We start from the raw sequence: 18,283 nt of genomic DNA, 5'->3' as shown, positions 1-18,283 counted from the left end.
ATGTGGTATAGTTTGACTTGGCTTGCCTTTCTCCACCTGTGCAGGTAGGCTGCAAGAGTCTCCCTCCTCACACCGTCTTCCCAAGCCAGGAGGAGTGGGGTATAATTATGGAACATTACTACGCATGAAGCAAATACTTGGAACTATTTCTTGAGTGAACCACTGGGTTCCAGTGGTTCACTCATGTTCCATGATTATTTCATAGCGTGGTGAATGTGCAGGTCACAACTTGTCCACAAGAGTGTTTTGGAGTTGTTGGATTGTGTATTTGATGAGTTTGATGAGGGAAAGCTGGAATACCGTCTGCTTACATTGAGTTGGCACAGCAGGCCTGAACTCGGCAGCGGCCGATCTAAAAACAGCTTGCACCGACAACTGAAGGTAACAAACTCATTACTAAGACTATAGGAATTATGGCAATGGACAAATTGGCGAAAATGTTGAAGTATTCCTTTAAGAAAGCACCCCCCGCACACACGCACACACACAATGGATGTGGGGCCCCCATGCCTGTGTTTACCTTTGGTCCCAGAATTGCTAAGTCCGCCACTGGTACTGTCTGACGTTGAAAGTGTACCTGCCCTCCTTTGACTGAAAATAAATGTTTTTATCTTTACTGTAAAAGGATCTAAAAACTATTTCACTCAACAATTAGTGCTAGCAAGAGTCAAATGGATGATATGTTCTGCTAAATTCAGTTTCCCCCACTTCATTTTAAAATGGAATAATAAAATACCTGTGATTACGACTGCACCACCCTGAAATTTAAGAACTTGCCTTTTAGAACTTTTAGTGATTTCACTAACTTTAAAACTTAACATTCTAATAACATTGAGTATTTTAAATATTTCAACCACAAAATCAAGCAAAAATATTCTAATTGGAATTTCTCACAATTAAAATGCCATTTTAAAAATAGTCAGCAATCTGTTCATTCACTCGAATGGTCCTGCCATTCGAGTGGATGAAAATATGAGATAACCATATTATTGAAATGCATTGAAAATGTTTTCAAACAAAGTGGGCTCCGGGTTACAAATGTACATATGCCATGAACTGATCATCTTTTTCAGAAAGAAAAAATAGATTCGGACACAAAAATATGCACGTCATGCCACTGACCTTAAATATTTCAGAAAATATCAGGGTCTGCTGTTAATGCTTTGATGATACATTCAAAAGGGCCCACTGTCCGACAGCAATGCATCATGGGGCGGTGCGGTGTCAGACGCCATGATTTTCCTCTAGCTGGACCAGAAAATGGATGCTTCCTGCTAACTTCTTACTTTAGTGGGTCTCAGTAGCTTTCGGTGATTTAGCCATTTAATTGTACCTCATCTCTACTCCAGTTTAAACGATTAAAACCTATCTACACCTTGGTTTCTCCTGAGGACGAGTTCAGTCCAACAGAAAACTGCATGGCAACACACTGGCAGCTAAGTGGAGCAGTGTTAGCGAGCTAGCAGGCTAATGCTAGCAGCCGCCACCGGGTTATCAACGTAAAGCTAGCTCTGAGGCTAGCACGATAATGATAGCCGGCTGACTGTATAATTAAATGCTCTGTCTCTTGTTCAGCTGACAGAGAGAGACATAAATCGGACCAACGGCTACACCTGAAGGTAAGAATATGACACGCTTTATTTATCTCCCCTCTTATTGCTAATACATTTAAGCTAATATTCATTAGAGAGATGGGTCCTGACGGCCTACTGCGTCACTCTGTCAGGGCCTTGTTTTGATACAGAATACAGGTGATTTTATCACATTCAAGAGCACTTCAAGCATACGATAAGATGTGTGGCGTTTCTTCAAATGACGTTTATATCGTAGATAATTCACGCCACTCGTAGGTGGTGTTTGTTTACAAATGGTGGCTTTTGAGCCTGAAGACAGCGTGGCGCATCTCAGCAGTGTTTTCGTCTTTCCTCCACGTCCGTCATGTCTTGTCAAATCTTGCCCCATGTGTCCTTAACTCAGGTATGGCCCGGCTTTGATTCGGACGCCGCTGGTGATGGCAGAAGGGACTGACAGTGGCGACATGCCCTCCTTCGACCCAAGTCCAAGTTCTGAAGCAAAAAAGAGACCAATTTCTTCTGATGGAAGTGAGTGTTGGTCTTACTGGACCGGGTTTCAAAGTTTCACTGTACAATTTCAATGCTTTTGAGTGTTACTGGTGTTTTACTACCATATATATTTGTGATAGCACAATATTATATTTTTGATAATATGCTCATTTTATTGTAAAGAGCACCAAGAGTCTCTTGTGCAAAAGGAGGCAGAGTCAAGCAGAGCAGAAAGAGGAGTAAGGATGTAGACAGTCTGGTCATTGTTTGAACTTTAGGGCTTCATTAATATATATCGGTACAAGAATGATTTATGCCCTAATGTTAGTTTCCTGTAGGAAAAACTGTTAAATTTGAAGTAAAATGTCTTGATATCGTTCTGTCCAGAACAAAACTAAGTACATACAGTACAAATTTATTAGACCACCTGTCTCAGAGACCATCCAGCATCATGAAGTGCTTTAATGCGGACTCTTTCATTTTCAGTCAGCTCTCCACGTTTTACCATTTTGAACGGGAATGAGGGATTTCAAACTGATTTCACCTTTTTATACCCAAATTTGAGCCGGCTCACTGGGCTTCTCTGAGAAGTCAGAAATTAATCAAGCATAACATTCAACCACTAAAACTAATTTTTCTGTTCAGGAATGCAAGTAAATAACTATAATTTGACATATTAATCAAGAAATAATGATGTGCTTTACTATTTTTTTTCAGTATTTTTGTAAATCAGTAAATTTGAAAATTCATGGTTAATAATAATAATTCTATTTTAGCATTAAAAATATTGGGGTTGAAGAGCTTCTACATATTGGTGTATCAACCATTGCAGAAACATAAAAAGTGATTTTGGTTTTACTAATGCTGTTAATTTAGGGCAGCTGTGGCGTAAACCTTACTTTTGGTGGTTTTGAAAATTCATGGTTAATAATAATAATTCTATTTTAGCATTAAAAATATTGGGGTTAAAAGAGCTTCTACATATTGGTGTATCAACCATTGCAGAAACATAAAAAGTGATTTTGGTTTTACTAATGCTGTTAATTTAGGGCAGCTGTGGCGTAAATCTTACTTTTGGTGGTGGTCTAATAAATTTGTTAAGCACTGTATGTGCTGATTAAAAAGAATTATACTTAAAATCTGGATTATATAGAAGCCAAAGATCCTTGTTTGCACAGTTAAGATCTGGTATTCTTCCTCTGACCACTGAGATTTGTTGATATAAAAATATTCCCAGAGAAAACAGACTTTGTGAGTTGTGTGATTTAGCACAAGTAGAAAGGGAGTCCCATTTTCTTTTGCACTATACCAGATGTGACCTAAGAGAAGTATTGCTTCATGAAATGACTTGTCAAAACCCTGCATTATGCAGTCACCTGATGAGCAAAAAAACTAGAATAGCTGTGTAGATTTCATGTGTTTGAACTTGCAAATTTGAGCCTGGAAAAGAAGACAAGATAGTTTATTTAACTAATTAATAAATAAATCACTCAATCAGTTGTTTGTCTCCATCCTCCTTTTCTGTTCTATGATAACAAAAGGACTACGATGCCCTCTGATCTTGGTTTGTTTTAAATCCTGGTGTCATGTAACCCATGTGGGCTGGGCATATGATTGTATGAATGACACAGTAAAAAATTAAAACTTTAAACTTCAAAATATATTGGCTGTAAATATCGCTGGAATTCTTATTTGCTGATAGCTGATATTCAGCTTTTTAAGTTAATGTCTTTTAGAATTTTAATTTAACCCTTATTTAACCAGGAAAAAAAACACTTGTTGGGATTGAGAATCTATTTTTCAAGAATGTCCTGGCCAAGACAGGCAGCAGCATGCATAGCAAAGTTACAAAGAGCTGTCATACACTGCAGGCATACAGGCGTACAAGATACAGAGACAAATGTCAAAGTAGGCGTAACATACTGCAGTTTGGGAAAGGCCGCTTTAGAGTGCACTTAAGGACTGAAGTTTTCATTCTGAACTTTTTTCTATATTAGTATATCGGTATTGGCTAAAAAGAGTATGGAGATATTGGATATAGTGCAGAATCCAATACTGTGCATCCCTAGTATTTGCATCCTTTTTTGTTCTCCATCTCAGTCTTTCACCCTCCTTCTATAAAAAATTGTAGGAAAATAATCAGACTCACTGGACTTGTACTTTAGTCCTCTTCATCTGTGTTTTACCCAAGTCGGTATTCTCTCTGGATCTCTGACTGTTACTTTGTCATGTTATTGCAGGAGAGGAGCCTATGAGGAAAATGCCTGTGTCAAAATTTGGTTCCAGACCTCGATTTGAGCCTGTACACTTTGTCAGTGGTGGCAGCAGTGGGGGTACCGGCACTGACGAGAAGGAGAACGACAAGGAGGGCAGGAGGGGTGACTTGTACGCTGAGAGACAGTGGGAATCCGAACAGTCCTCGTACGGCAGCACCAGCAGAGCGCAGGGCTCCTCCTCCTTGAGGCCTGCTTTTGACAGAGTGCCGTCTTACAGCACCGACTCCTGGGGTTCTCAAAGAGACAGGGACCGAGACAGAGAAAGAGAGTTTTCTTCAGGAGGCACAAGTGGGTTGGGTTACGGAGGGCGTGGGTCAAGTTCAAACTTCATGACTAAAACACAGCAGGACTACACTGCCAAGTATGAAGCTCACAGCGCTCGAAATTCAGAGGTGTATAGCCAGTCTCACAGATACAATGGCTACGGAGGAGGGGGCAGGTCTGGAGGCTGGGATTCTGGGCGCCAGGGTTTGGGGTACGGTCATGAGGACCGGCACTCGTCCAGCCGGCCATTCTGCAGAGTCTACAACAGTCCGGGCAGGAGCAGCCCCACCACGTCTCAGTCGGGCTCTACAACACATGTACCTATGCCTATATCACAGTCAACATTAGATGAGAAGCAAAGGCTGATTGCTAGTGTTGCATCTGCATTGGCTGTTGCCTTTAGGGCCCCAGTGTTTATGACTGGAAGTGAATCACCAAACTATAATTTCATGCTGAGCCGCAGCATTCAGGCCTGCAAGACAAATCCTGAGTATATTTATGTCAACCTGAGCGATATTCCTCAGGCTGACCTACCCAAGAACAGGAAAGTGCCCACAGATGGTTATGCCTGTGAACTGAGATGTCAAGGTGTGTATCTTGCTACGGGATACTCTGGGAGTAAAAATGGGGCAAGGGACCGTGCATCTGAGCAGGCTGTAAAACTCTTCCTGAAACAAGTTGAGGTTCGTGTGGTGCAGCGCAGATATAGGCGAATCATGGTCAATGATATGGTTGTGTGCCAGGCTCACAGCCCAACACCGGCTTTTTTGCCTGCACTTCGCAACCCGGAGGAGAAGCCTACACCCAGCTCTAAGGGCCAATACGAGCCTGACAAACGGAAGCACTGGACTGAATTTGTGGTCATGGACAACGCTCACGATGCCATATGCATACTTAACAATTCTGCAGCTTTTAATCGCATGAAAATAGACTACAGGTTTGACCCGCTCCCCAACAGCAGTCTTTGGCTGTGCAGTGTTTTCCTGCAAGATGAGCTGGTTGCACAGGCAACAGGCACAAAAAAGAACTCAAAGCATGCAGCAGCTGAAGAAGCAGTCAGGAAGCTTCGCATGAATCAGGCACAGCGGCAACAACAGCAAGAACAACAACAACAACAACACCACCATCACCATCACCATCAACAACAACAACAATCACAGTACTCCAGGGTTAATAATAATTCAGATTCTTTTAGCCGCTTTGGGCAACAAGGCGTCAAAAAGAAGCATCTAAGTGAGCTGGTAATCCTGGAAAACTCTGACAATGCTATCTGTATTATTAATGACACAGCTCAGTTTAACAAAGTCACTGCTGATTACAAGTTTGCAGTTCTGCCTGATCATCGCTGGAGGTGTGAAGTTTACTTGGAAGGACAGTTTGTGGCAGCAGGAATTGGGCCTAAGAAAATAGTAAAGCACATTGCAGCAAATGAAGCCTTAGCAACCTTAAGGCAGACACAAGCTGTAGTCAAATCCAATCTAAGAAAGGAGGGTCACAACGATGCTATTTCCCGGTCTCAGATCCTGGCTCGGTCCGGTGAGGAAGCCACGAGGCAGGAGATTAAGGAGGACAACATTGGGAACCAGCTGCTTCGCAAAATGGGCTGGAAAGGAGGCGGTCTGGGTCGGGATGGGGAAGGAATAGCAGAACCAATCAGAGTGAAGGAGCAATTCTCCAGAGAAGGGTTGGGCATGGACACAGATAAAACTGGAAACCAGCTGAGCAAGCGAGACATTGAGGACATCATTCGAAACTATGCGATATCAGACCGCCAAGATGACCTCCGCTTCTCCACGGACCTCACCAATGATGAACGCAAGCAGATCCACCAGATATCTCAGAAGTATGGCCTGAGAAGCAAATCATATGGACAGGGGTGGCAACGGTTCCTTGTTGTCAGTCGCAAAGTACACAAAGACCAGCTTATTGGTCAGCTTTTACAGGAAGGTCAGGTTGGACGATACGAGCTTGTGAAACCTCAGACCTCTCACTAGTTTGTCTGGAGGGCAAAAATAAAATAAAAATTAATGTCATCTGCTTGAACTTTACGAACAAGCCACACCCAAGTGTTATTGCTTTATATTTGTGTGAGACTTGTGTAAAAAACCCTATGAAATTTTGAGGGTCCTTCAGTTATCACCTGGGGTTTCTGCATTCCTTGCCATGAAATGTATTTTGCTTTGGCGAGGCTGTAGAGGGACGTCTTTTTTTGTCTCTTTCCATTCCACATCCTGTTTCACTTTTGCACAAGTGTGTTCAGTGCTTCGTTATGTCCTGATGATCCTCCGGTTATTTAAGATTCATTAAATAAAAGTAAGGCTTTTGTTACTAAAATCTACGTTTTGTTATGTGGCTATGTAAGGAACCTGGCAGAATATGCAGCTTTTTGTTTGTGAACGTTGTAGCTGGTTTGTTCATAAAAGACAAGGATTAGAGAGGCATTAACATCAAACTGTAGCTAGGTGTACCACTGTCACTGTAGTCAAACAGCTCTATTCAGCAATACCTGCTATGTTGTTTGCTCTTGTAACACCTGCGGATCATTGTACAAGCTATAATAATGATCTGGAAATCAAAGCTGTGATCTTCATTTAATGTCAGATGTGTGCTGATTAATGTGAGTAAAGTTAACTTGTCTGCTTGTATTCACAGCTGTAAATACTGAATAAATAAAAACTGATAACAGACTGAACTTTATGTCATTCAAATGGATTATTCTAAAGTAAAAGACACAGAATAGTGATGTATATTTATTTTATTTACAAGAAAATGTACATTTTGTTACATGGGTTACCAGTGCAAAGTTTTATAATTTGAAAGACACATCCTGTTTAAAGATAATCAGCCAATAATGAAAGCTGATTTACAAGATTGTAAAATAGCATAGAAACACCTCACACCGCCTTATGTCACCAGTATGAAACTGTAACTGAAACAAGCAGAAGTGCCCAGAGAGGGTACTGTTGTTTCACTGTTGAAAAAAAAGGACAAATATATTCTCACCAATATCTAGAAACACTTTAAAATAAAGGCATGGATTTACAGGTACAGTTGAGAGAAGGACTCCCAAAGGCATCTGTTGAGTTTTAACTTGTCAGAGGGATGGAGAACCATGCCAGGTTAAACGTTTATCCCTCTAAAAGGCTTCCAAAAGGCAAAAAGAAAACCAAAAGAAGCGAGGCCACTGAAACAGGGAAAACTTTTTTTTTCCTAGATATGAACTGTTGGTATCTACACAGCAAACCACACAGCAAGCACATCTAATTAACTGTCTGTATTATGTAGAAATTCAAAATTAGTAAAGTGACAACTTAGACTGTCTAATGCCTTCCTGAAAAAGAAATAGTTGGGGCATGTTGCAAGTAACCCAGGTATAACAAGGTACATTAACTTTCAACAAACATACGCTTTTGCCCAACAATAGCATCCGGCAGGAGTGAATGCCAACACACAACAGCATACAAACTTAGCAACAGTTATGGGACAAATATACTGAGAAGGTTTTTTTTTTAAAGATGTGTTTTGTGATATATGATCAGGTTTTTTTTTTTTTCATGATTGGTGGTTTCTTGATTCTGGGCTGGACATTTCATACTTGAGCGATAACAGGGGTCAACAGTCACGCCAACTCTGTTCAACAATAGCAGAAACCCTCTTCTCGTATTCACGCTTGTTTTCCTGGTACAGCTGGGCTGCTTGGCTGTTGGCTGGACTGTTTGGGTTTGGCTCATCCAGTAAAGACTTTAAAAACAAAAGGAGAAATGCTTGTAAATTAGGCGTGTAATGCAAATTCCACAGTGTCAGAACTGTTTACAGGAACTTAATGGATATGGTTTGTCTTTGTCACTCCTAAACAAATTTTTAATTAATCCTTAAGATGAAATGCGTAAATTACGGTTAGGCTACCTGTATTGAAGTTAAGATAGAAGAGACGTCATAGGTTGGACTCCAACGATTCTGAAGTATATCTAAGCATATGCTGCCATCTGCATATACTGCAATGAAACACACAGAAAGCTTAGTAAAGCCTTTTTAAATAAAAAAAAAGACAGGGGTAATGTATAAGACAAACTTTGAAAGAAAAACTTTAAAAGATATAACCAAGAGTTTGGGTATTTTTTGGACACAGAAAGAAGCACATACCATTAGGATGAAACATTTTGGAGACAAAACGCACTGTTGGAGGTTTATTTGGATACTCCTCTGTGAATTCAATGGTAAGTTTGAAGGTACCTGAAAGTGATAATAATAGCATTGTATGAACTGAAACAAGCAATAAAGGAATTACATAAGCCATATGTGAAATGGCAATCAAAGAAAAACCTTAGCTTTGATCAGAGACTAATGAAGAGAAGTTTCAGTGGTAGATTGTGCAAGTAACAGACAACTAAAAACAATGTGGTTCACAGATGCTAAAAAAATAAATAGGGATGTCCGATATTATCGGCCTCCCGATATTATCGGCCGATAATAGCATAAAAATGTATTATCAGAAATTATCGGTATCGGATTTTCATTAAAAAAAAAAAAAAAAAAATTCTTTCAAAAAACTTTTACCCTGAGTTTAGATCAGCCAACATTTTTACTCCTTTGTTTACAATTACTAGTACTACTCTAGTCTGGACTGAAGCTGTTTGCCTTCAATGTTTTTGTTGTAGTTTTGCCATTTGTGAAGAAGTCAAACCTAAGTATTTTGCCCTAGTTGTAGTGACCGGGTATTGTCAGGATTATCTCAGGGAGAGCATGATCCAAGCTGTTGTTTGAAGCATGTAAAAAAATAAGAAAAACGAAGCACTTGTCTTTTATAATAAATATGGCAGTGCCATGTTGGCACTTCTCTCCATGACTTAAGTTGAAGTTGTTTCTCATTTTTGCACAGGGAAATCAAATGTTTGCATTTGAAAGCCTTGTTGTTACATTTATGAATGCATCCAGTGGGGCATCACAATAAAGTGACTAAATTAGGCATAATGTGTTAATTTCACAACAGGGTATATGTGATGTTGTTACCTTGCATTAGTTTTGGTGGAAAAAAAACTGCATATTATCAGTATTGGTTTATATCGGTATCGGGAATTAAGAGTTGGACAATATCGGTTAATGGTTATTGGTAAAAAAAGCCAATATCGGACATCCCTAAAAATAAAGTAAACTTGGTTTGCTTAATTGACAATAATGGCATTCATTCAGAAAGGTATACTTTAGAGTAGAAAAGAAACCTTTATTGTCATTGCATAAATACAACGAAATTGCACATGCCCCTCCTTTAAAACATAACCTTTGTAAAGATATATATGATTAAATGAATATTTGAACAGGTGCCATGATGCTGAGGAAAATGATGTGATTAGTAGATCACTGGCAAACAAAACAGACTGTACACTTTCAAAGCACTGTCAAAAATCTCATAAACATACCAACACACAAACTGAATTTCCAAAATTCACTAAGAATCGCAGGACACGCTGGATTTATGATGTTACAGAATTATAATTAGAATATTAAGAGAGGACTTACCATCTTCAAAAGGCGTTCCCTCCGGTCTGAAAAAAAGTAATGTAAATCTTACAAAATCCTCTTGTGAACTTTTCATTCTCTCAAACTGTACTTCATTGTTACTGACCACAAATAAAAAGAGCACCAATTTTAAAAGACTTTGTATAAATGCAATCTCTTTTTAAGTTTTCAATGCTACAATTTGACTTACCCAAAAATGACCGCGTTCCAAACCATGATATTGTTTTCTGATGGGGCCCCGCTAACTCCAGCAGGAGGATCTTCTTGCAGCCTAGCAAAAAAAAAAAAAAAAAAAAGCAAAAGCAAAGTTATTAAACTTAAGGTGGCTGTTAGTATGAACACATCACTCAGAATTGAAAGAAATCACAACTATTGCACAAACTGTAATAAATTTCAGGTTGTTGGTAGTCTAAAGGGCAAGTAGTTATAATGGATAACAAATGAGTACGATACAAATGCTTAAAAAAAAGAAAACAATAAAAGCTTAGGGTCTTTTGATGATGGAAAAGTAAATGTATTGTTTAACCACAAACAGGGCTATTTCATTGCTGAAGGAAGCCCAAGATTGTGCAGATTTCCCTGTGACAAACACTTAACCAGGATTTACCGATAGGTAGCATTTAACCCTGAAAAAAAAAATCTACATTTATTACTTACAACTGGGTGTAAAATTATAACATTTACTCATTTTACTGTACTTGAATAGCTTTTTTTGTGTAAATGTACTATTTTGAATCATTTTAAATTCAGTATTTTTACTTGAGTAAATTTTGAAGAAAGTATTAAACTTCACATTTAAATAGGCATCCATTACTAAGTAAAATCAATAAATAAATACGAAAAGTCAAGACAAGAGGGTCAAAGCTCTTCATCAGTGACATGGATCTAGCTGGTTGTGTGGCTTTGATTACACACAGAATTAGAATAATTCCACATTACATCCAAAAACAGTAGTCAAATTTTCTGTACAACCCCCCCTTGGGCATCAGAAGTAGCTATTCAGTAAAAATGATACAGAGTCATTATTACTTTTACCTGAGCAAATTTCTATAGATGTACTTTACCTTCTACTTGAGTAAATTTTAACCAAAGTAACTGTACTTTTACTTGAGATCAACAATCTTATATTTTTCCACCTTTTTACCATCTATGTGGATCATGTTATTATCTAAAGAGGTATCATACTGTGCTTTACAATTGTCACTGGTGAATGACCTCAGTAAAAATAAGCAATACCTTTACAAGCCTGATCATTACAATCACATTCCTAGTGGAAAGATTATGACAACTGTAGTCTAGAAATGACGCTATACAGAACAGACCAGTGATGATGGTTTTGATCAAGGGCCAATCTGGATTAGGTTTTGGACTCTGTGGCCGTCAATACTGTATAGTTGGAAGTACTGTAGATCAGGGATAAGAAACCATGTGCTACTGTCTGACTGTTTGGAGTGACTACATGGCAGATGGTAGCTTATCCTTAGGCTAAGACTGTGATCTATAAAGGCCCATGGATCAGGGTGTATCTTTCCAAACGTTTCATTCTCCTATGAGGACCATCTGGGAAATAGCTGGACTGTATCATAAATAACTAGCTGAAAGTACAGCCCCAAATAATCACACTAGAAAACAGAAATCATTCGTTTCAAGGAACGCTTGACTGTGATGTTTACACTAAAACCTAGTCGTAGTTATACATGTGCATTTTCAAAGCAAGCCGACATTACACAATATTTACGTTACCTCCCCGACTGCTTTTGTAACGCTGGCGTTAACGTCACCCAACTTACCAGTAAAATTACCATTACCTGTCGATACCATATAAGTCAATGGTTTGTCAGAACCAACACTGCCCCAGATGAACGAAATACACCACCAAAACACTAAAATTACGCTTTTAACACGTCTATGTTTCTTTTTTTTTATAGGACAGCCAGTTTGTAATCAAGAAAGCCGTTTATACCAAAGCTAACAAGCTATCCGTATGTGCTAACGTTAGCTTTAGCTACTTGTGTTGTTTTCTTGTCGCTTACCGTTTAAAATCTCTCATTAAACGTCGTCTTGCTGGAGTTGACATCTTGTTTACACGGAAACCTAAATTCTTAGCATAAACCCAAGAGGCTCAAGCGTGGCTGAAATGTATATTTTATCGTTGTATTCTTAATACTCCTTGCCGACTAGCAAACGATTGCTAGTTTGTCAAATATTTGGCAGCCGTTGCCAGTCCAAGGGCGACACCACTTTATCAGGAAAGAGGGGCGTTGCTATCGAACGGGGAGTTAATGCAAATAAAGCATAGCCTTGTCAATGCATATGTTGATTTCGTTGGATATAGAATTACTCTTTTAAGCTCTTATTGTTTTTGTGAAAACGTTTCACTGAGCGTAAGAAAGGATCATTAGCTCTTTATAGTTACAACCCCCGTCTCAGTACTTGAATTATTCCAGTGAAAATTACGTCATATGTTTAGCACCTTCATAGTTAGTTTTGCAAAACACAGTACGACGCATATATTTGAGATGTTATAATCTAATTGTTTTTATGCCATTTAAAACATCCTTATAAATCTTTATTTGTTTTATCCCCAGCTGTTTTGTTCGGGGTTATCCATAGGCACCGCTAACACAAGGCAGTTGCGGCTTATTTCTTGGTTTCAAATGACAGTAGCACTGAACGACCACTAGATGGTACCTACTCCTAAGTGTTGTAAATAATGCATGGTCACAACGATTGGAAACGGGACTATGTCGTTGCATCTTTGCATTTTAGTCATAGTCGCTACAAACTACATTGTGTTAAATCCCTTTGTAAAACTAAAACTTTACAGGGATGGAAAAAAAAACTTATATATACACCATGTAAACGTAGAAAGTGGCAAGTTACTACCATAGTGACATATGTCCCATATGGTCTAGCGGTTAGGATTCCTGGTTTTCACCCAGGCGGCCCGGGTTCGACTCCCGGTATGGGAACATTGTTTTTGATTCATGAGAATTTTGGCTATCGTTTTATGCATAACGACAAGCACTCTGTACATTTTAGGTAATATTTGTTCAGAATTATCGACCGACTGGAAAGTATATCGAGCGGTGGGTTATTTGATACAGCTTTCACAACATGCGCTCATCATTTCCAGAGAAACCTCATGTTACCATAGCCTAGACCCCGCCCGCTGAGGAGTTATCCTCAATTGCTCTCATCTCACAAGGGTTTGTACATTCCCGGAAGATGCACACAACCACAGCTTATACCCTCCCGTGCTAAAACCCGGCGGTCTATAACGGAGTTTAATATAGCAGTTCAAGAGAACAAACAAGAGTCTGACTTTACTTTGACGGTAGTTTTACAACCGTCACTTTATCCGTTTGCAATTGAATGGACGTAATCGCGTTTGGTCTGAGCTTGTACACACCTGTGTTCGCGTGAAGGTTTGCCAACCCTTTGATAACAGTATCATAACCGTTAAGGTAACTTGCACCTTGTAAGCGACATCTTATCAGCATTTCTTCGTGGTGGGCAACACAGAAAAGGACTACAATATCCAACTAAATCATTCAAAAATCGATTAAGATTTTTTTTTTTAAACTTTTAAACAGAATAGAAAATGACGTGGGCACATACAACTTTTTACTCAACGTCTTTTTAGACCAACGTCCTCCCTGAAAGTTGCTGCTCCACTGTGAAACCCTGCCCTGAGTGCTCCCTGGTTTCGCTTCACTAGTACTACCAGGCTACAGCCAAACTTTTTGGTGCCGGGCCAATCATTTCTCAGGAAAATGTGACTGCTAGGAATTCCCCACGCATCAGCTCCTGTCGGAGAAAACGGCAACCTTGTGTCAGGAAGCACACGAAAGCAGCAGGAGGGTGAACTGACCGGTGACTCTGCGATGATGTACCCAGCCACAGTTCAACTAGCAGAAGGGATATTGATACTGCTCTTATAATGCTTCTTCTTCTTCGCATGGTTTCATGAGGACAACTGGCCTACTAAAGTACCTGATTAAATGAGGGAGTAGCAATGCTGTGCTTCTGACAACTTTCACCAAGGTAAGTGTTTTGAGTGTTTTAAAAGCATGTTTAAGGCTACAGCTATTGTTTTCTTGTGACTAGCAGTCTGTCTTAAGGTATACTTTATGAGCTCATTGAAGAGTTATATCCTGTGTCATTTCAGCTTTTATTTTGAAATCCCCTGGTCTTGCAGTATAGAATAAGTTAAATAGCCTATTGTTGGATGTTAAAGCAGTTTCTTTGTCACGCTTTAAAGCAAAATGTCTGCTCTCCACCAGGTCATCAAACTACAACTATAGCAGCATGACTGAACTCATGATACAAGCTACTAGAAAACATGACCTGCAGCTGTTTTGCCCACTACTTCATATTTTTCTGTGCCTCCCCTTTGTGTCAGGCAGCCGGCATGTGACTGCACTGATACCCTGTGTGGCTGTGAGAGTTTTGCTACTAACACTAGTGCTGTAATAGGGATGATTAAAACATTTAGCTAGGATGTATGCTGCCAGGTGTGGCCTTTTTGAGAAAGTATGGTTAAAGTCATCTTTAGTGTCCTTTACTTATAGCTTACCACAAAAGTTGAATATGAATATTTATCTGCCTCGGTTTGTAGTTTTATCTAAAATTCCTCAGATAAGAATCAATTATCTAAGAATTAATGCTTTAAAGCAGTGGTTCACAACTGGTGGGTCGAGACCCAAAAGTGGTTCACAAAGCTCTTTCTAGTGGGCCCTGAATGTGTGCCAGGAAAAAAAGTCCATGTACGGAAGCCCTAAGTGGACATACAGTAAATTCATACATGTTATATTTTAGGTTTTCTTGTGATGACAAGTAAATTTGAGCATTTTTCTCGAGATTTCTGATTATTTATCTCCTTTTCTGTGGGTAATAAAGCCAGTTTTACCAAGATGACAATGAAAATACTCATGAGGTTAAAAAATTTCCATGCTATTTCAGGTAAAGATTAGGGCTGAACGATTTACAAAAATAATCTAATTGAGATTTTTTTCCCCCAATATTGCGATTTTGATTTAATATGCAATTATTCTTAGATCAATTTTATTTTTCAACATATTCAAGCAACAAAAATTCCACAGATAAGCCATGTGCGTTGAAAACAATGAAATTATTTCAAAAGCAATTAATCCATAGTAGCATGAATCTGAATATAGGGGTGCAACAAGCTTTAAGCTATAAAGGAGGTGGCTGGGGTGGGGGGTTTGAGGCCAGCTACCAGCCGAGGTATGACTTTAGTGAAGTCATGCTAGGCTTCATCAGTTTTATTTAGAATAAGCTTACTATTTTTGCTCATATTGAAAATGTGATATCATTTGCTTTGTTTAAGGACATCATTTTTATGTCCCTCATTTTGATTAAGAAAAATGTACATAAAACACAAAAAGGAGGATTTTTGTAAACCATTTTAAAAAAATGACACTTGAATGTTTGCATAATGTGCATACAATCTCTGCAAAAAATGATTTATTAAACTGGTATTTTGACACATTTCGAGTTAAAGAAATATTGGAACTTGTGCGATTTGTAAATTGCAGCAGACCATATTGCGATTTAATCTAATTTGCGATTAATTGCCCAGCCCTAGTAAAGATGTATGATGCATATCCAGACGTATCCAGACATATCCTTCTGTAATGATATGTTCTAAACATGCTTGTTCAATGTTTTCTTTTTTTTTTTTTTTCTATTAGGGTCCCAGCTGCAACATTTTTCATTCAAGTAATATTAGTGGTTGAGCATTGTTAAATACTTGGGTCCGGATTTCTCTAGTGGTCTAAAGATATACTGATCTGGATCAGTTGACCGGTCTTAATGTCAAAGGTCTGAGTACATCGGTAACTTTGTAACATGAATCGGTCTTCGAAACGGTTTTAATGTTAGAGATTGGTTCACTGAGGCTCTTCAGCTTGTTACCCTAGCTCGTACCACCATGCCTTGGCTCAGTGTCTCTAATCTAGTGTGACCTGTGGTGACCTTTTACCCTTAAATGAGAGTTACATTAGCCGTAGATGCTCACCATGTACTTGGTTCACCACCAAAATGTCCTACAGTTACAGTTCTCCACCTCAGAAATCAAGTCATGTGGACTTATTATGAAGGAAGGATAACTTTAGAAATATCTGCATGTCTGTACGCTTTGGAGGAAAGCAATTCAGTACAATGGCAGTTCATGAATCTCATCTGTTGAGACAGCCGAGCTAAAGATAAGCTAAGATGCTAACACTAAACGTAGCACAAACAGACCTGAACATGAACACCTTTCTTATTTAAATTCAGGTAAAAGTTTTCGGTTAGCATGTTATCTTATGTTAGCCTGTTTTATTGACGGGGTTAACAACTGTAATGGGTTGTTGAAAATGATTGATTAAGTGACATAACCAATACATCTGAGCCCACTGATATGATATTAAACAGAGAATTTTTACTGAGCTGTAGATCGATTCTTACCTAACAAAGAAGATGGATACACCCGTTTCTGTGTTTCTTACTGGCAAATCCATCTTGCAAAGTTCCTGTCTGAACCATTTGGTCCTGGTTAGAAAGTGACAGGACCAATCAGCGTCAAGGGGCAGTACTTTGGGGCATTGTGGAGTCGTGACGTAAGCAAGCAGCAACAACAGGCCAGTGCAGTTATGGCAGAAGCTGCTAAAGTGTAAGTTTTATCAGAACTTGATGAAATTTCTTTGTTAAAAGAAGAACAAGGAACAGCATTGAGTTGTTTTCTTTTCAACAATTACTGAAGTCGTGTACTGACATGTCTACAGTTGCCATGGTCGCGTTATAAAGCTCTCTATGGAGTTTAGTCCTCCGTAGTGGCGAACCTCGTTAGCGGCTACATCACGTGTTTTGTTGCTCTGATTGGCCCATAAAGATGTGATAGACAGAACATTCATCCAGTCACCCTCCAAGTTTCTTTTCTCAAAGGCCCTGCCCTTTCCCAAACACCGTCTATGGAAGGTGTCCGGCTAGATCAATTCAGGAATAGAAACAAATCAGAATGGTCCGATTCAGAGAGAGAGCTGATATGTAGCATGTGAATAGAGATTTAAAACATGTCATCTTGAGAGGGGGAGATTTACACCCCTTGATTTCTCTTATGGCGGAGGTGATGGGTACTGATGCCAGACCAGTTAAGAACCACTGCTTTAAATTTAAGTCATATCTTATCAAAAATAGATTTGTGCTATTTTTAGTTTACAGTTTAATTTTGTTGAGAAATTGTATACTTAAAATAAAAGGTTTAAAGCTCCTATGTGGAACTGTGTGCTTGTGTCAGCAGTGGCGCCCCCTTCAGATTTGTCCTGAAAATGCATTGTCTGACATTAAATCTCACTCTGCAGTCTTTTATTGTAAATATTTGTTGCTGAAGGTCTCTTTTGCTTCTCTATGTCTATATATAAACATCAATATTAAGTTTAGATGGTTTCATAGCAAGTTTAATACTCCTAAAGGGGAGCCTAAATATGGCAACATGGGATTTTCAGTATTTCCTCCAGTTTTACAGACCTAATGTCAGTTTATTTGGCATACAATCATTAAAACAGTGAAAAAACTACAGCAGCCATTGATAATGAGATATTCTACAGTCTGTCACTTACTCCTCTGAGGATGCCTCCCTGTGGAATAATTCACCAAACGCTTTGGGAGTGAGTTGAGTTTAAAGAATGTTTGCTGCTTTTCCAGTTTTCCACAGAAGATATGCCCGACAGGCGATATCTATTTTAAATAGAAGATAAAGTCTACTCCATGGCAAGTCTAAATGTTTGCCAGATGTTTACATTTTTGGGCTAAGATGCTTGTGTCATGAGACACACAAACACAACCCCATTGGTCCTCTGTGTTTGCTGCCTTCAGAGGGGGGAAGCTATGACGCAAAGGGAAAAAGAGGAGCGTTACAAGCTTAAAGCATTTCAGTCCCACTGGAGACGAGACCAGCTGGACCCACCAACCCTTCACCCGCCCTGTCTCCCCTCCCCTACAGCCGTCCTATGGTGGGAACACTGGCAGAGGCCTGCGGATAATTGGAAACTTCAATCCACTGAAAGCAATTACCCCGAACAAGACTTTCCAAATGTACTCCAGAGTGGAGTCTTCTTGTTTGTCTCTAACATGTGCCCTTGTTTTTAGAAACATCCT

General features: G+C 39.2%; 3 protein-coding genes and 1 non-coding gene across 4 annotated transcripts in view; 3 read left to right on the top strand and 1 right to left on the bottom strand.

The window, feature by feature from the left end:
• The first annotated feature begins 1,231 nt into the window (after window positions 1-1,231).
• On the top strand, window positions 1,232-7,295 carry nkrf (NFKB repressing factor). Its single transcript, XM_041797895.1, has 3 exons — window positions 1,232-1,619; window positions 1,978-2,102; window positions 4,304-7,295. The coding sequence occupies exons 2-3, from the start codon at window positions 2,012-2,014 to the stop codon at window positions 6,595-6,597; spliced, it is 2,385 nt and encodes a 794-aa protein (XP_041653829.1). The 5' UTR covers window positions 1,232-1,619; window positions 1,978-2,011; the 3' UTR covers window positions 6,598-7,295.
• Window positions 7,296-7,343: 48 nt separating this feature from the next.
• On the bottom strand, window positions 7,344-12,344 carry LOC121515874 (ubiquitin-conjugating enzyme E2 A). Its single transcript, XM_041796813.1, has 6 exons — window positions 12,154-12,344; window positions 10,311-10,391; window positions 10,121-10,146; window positions 8,747-8,836; window positions 8,510-8,598; window positions 7,344-8,344 (listed from the first exon to the last, which is right to left on the bottom strand). The coding sequence occupies exons 1-6, from the start codon at window positions 12,195-12,197 to the stop codon at window positions 8,216-8,218; spliced, it is 459 nt and encodes a 152-aa protein (XP_041652747.1). The 5' UTR covers window positions 12,198-12,344; the 3' UTR covers window positions 7,344-8,215.
• A 676-nt stretch (window positions 12,345-13,020) lies between these two features.
• On the top strand, window positions 13,021-13,092 carry trnae-uuc. Its single transcript has one exon. It is a non-coding gene; the product is annotated as a tRNA-Glu (tRNA).
• Window positions 13,093-13,334: 242 nt separating this feature from the next.
• Window positions 13,335-18,283, top strand: part of elf1 (E74-like ETS transcription factor 1) — a 76,214-nt gene continuing 71,265 nt past the window's right edge. The window contains exon 1 of the mRNA XM_041797337.1: window positions 13,335-14,167. The gene's annotated coding sequence lies outside the window, so the exon portion shown is untranslated. The remainder of the gene's footprint in view (window positions 14,168-18,283) is intronic.

The sequence above is a fragment of the Cheilinus undulatus genome, linkage group 10 (assembly GCF_018320785.1).
Source record: "Cheilinus undulatus linkage group 10, ASM1832078v1, whole genome shotgun sequence".
Classification (NCBI taxonomy): domain Eukaryota; kingdom Metazoa; phylum Chordata; class Actinopteri; order Labriformes; family Labridae; genus Cheilinus; species Cheilinus undulatus.
This window is presented reverse-complemented; position numbering and strand designations above follow the sequence as displayed.

What these genes read in the sequence shown, in the direction of transcription:
- nkrf (XM_041797895.1), top strand. Translation starts at nt 2,012, where the DNA reads ATGGCAGAAGGGACTGACAGTGGCGACATGCCCTCCTTCGACCCAAGT. An exon ending in ACCAATTTCTTCTGATGGAA is followed by an intron (nt 2,103 to 4,303) that starts GTGAGTGTTGGT and finishes ATGTTATTGCAG; the next exon opens with GAGAGGAGCCTATGAGGAAA.
- LOC121515874 (XM_041796813.1), bottom strand. Translation starts at nt 12,197, where the DNA reads ATGTCAACTCCAGCAAGACGACGTTTAATGAGAGATTTTAAACG. An exon ending in GGGAACGCCTTTTGAAGATG is followed by an intron (nt 8,837 to 10,120) that starts GTAAGTCCTCTC and finishes TATCACTTTCAG; the next exon opens with GTACCTTCAAACTTACCATT. An exon ending in CTATCTTAACTTCAATACAG is followed by an intron (nt 8,345 to 8,509) that starts GTAGCCTAACCG and finishes TTGTTTTTAAAG; the next exon opens with TCTTTACTGGATGAGCCAAA.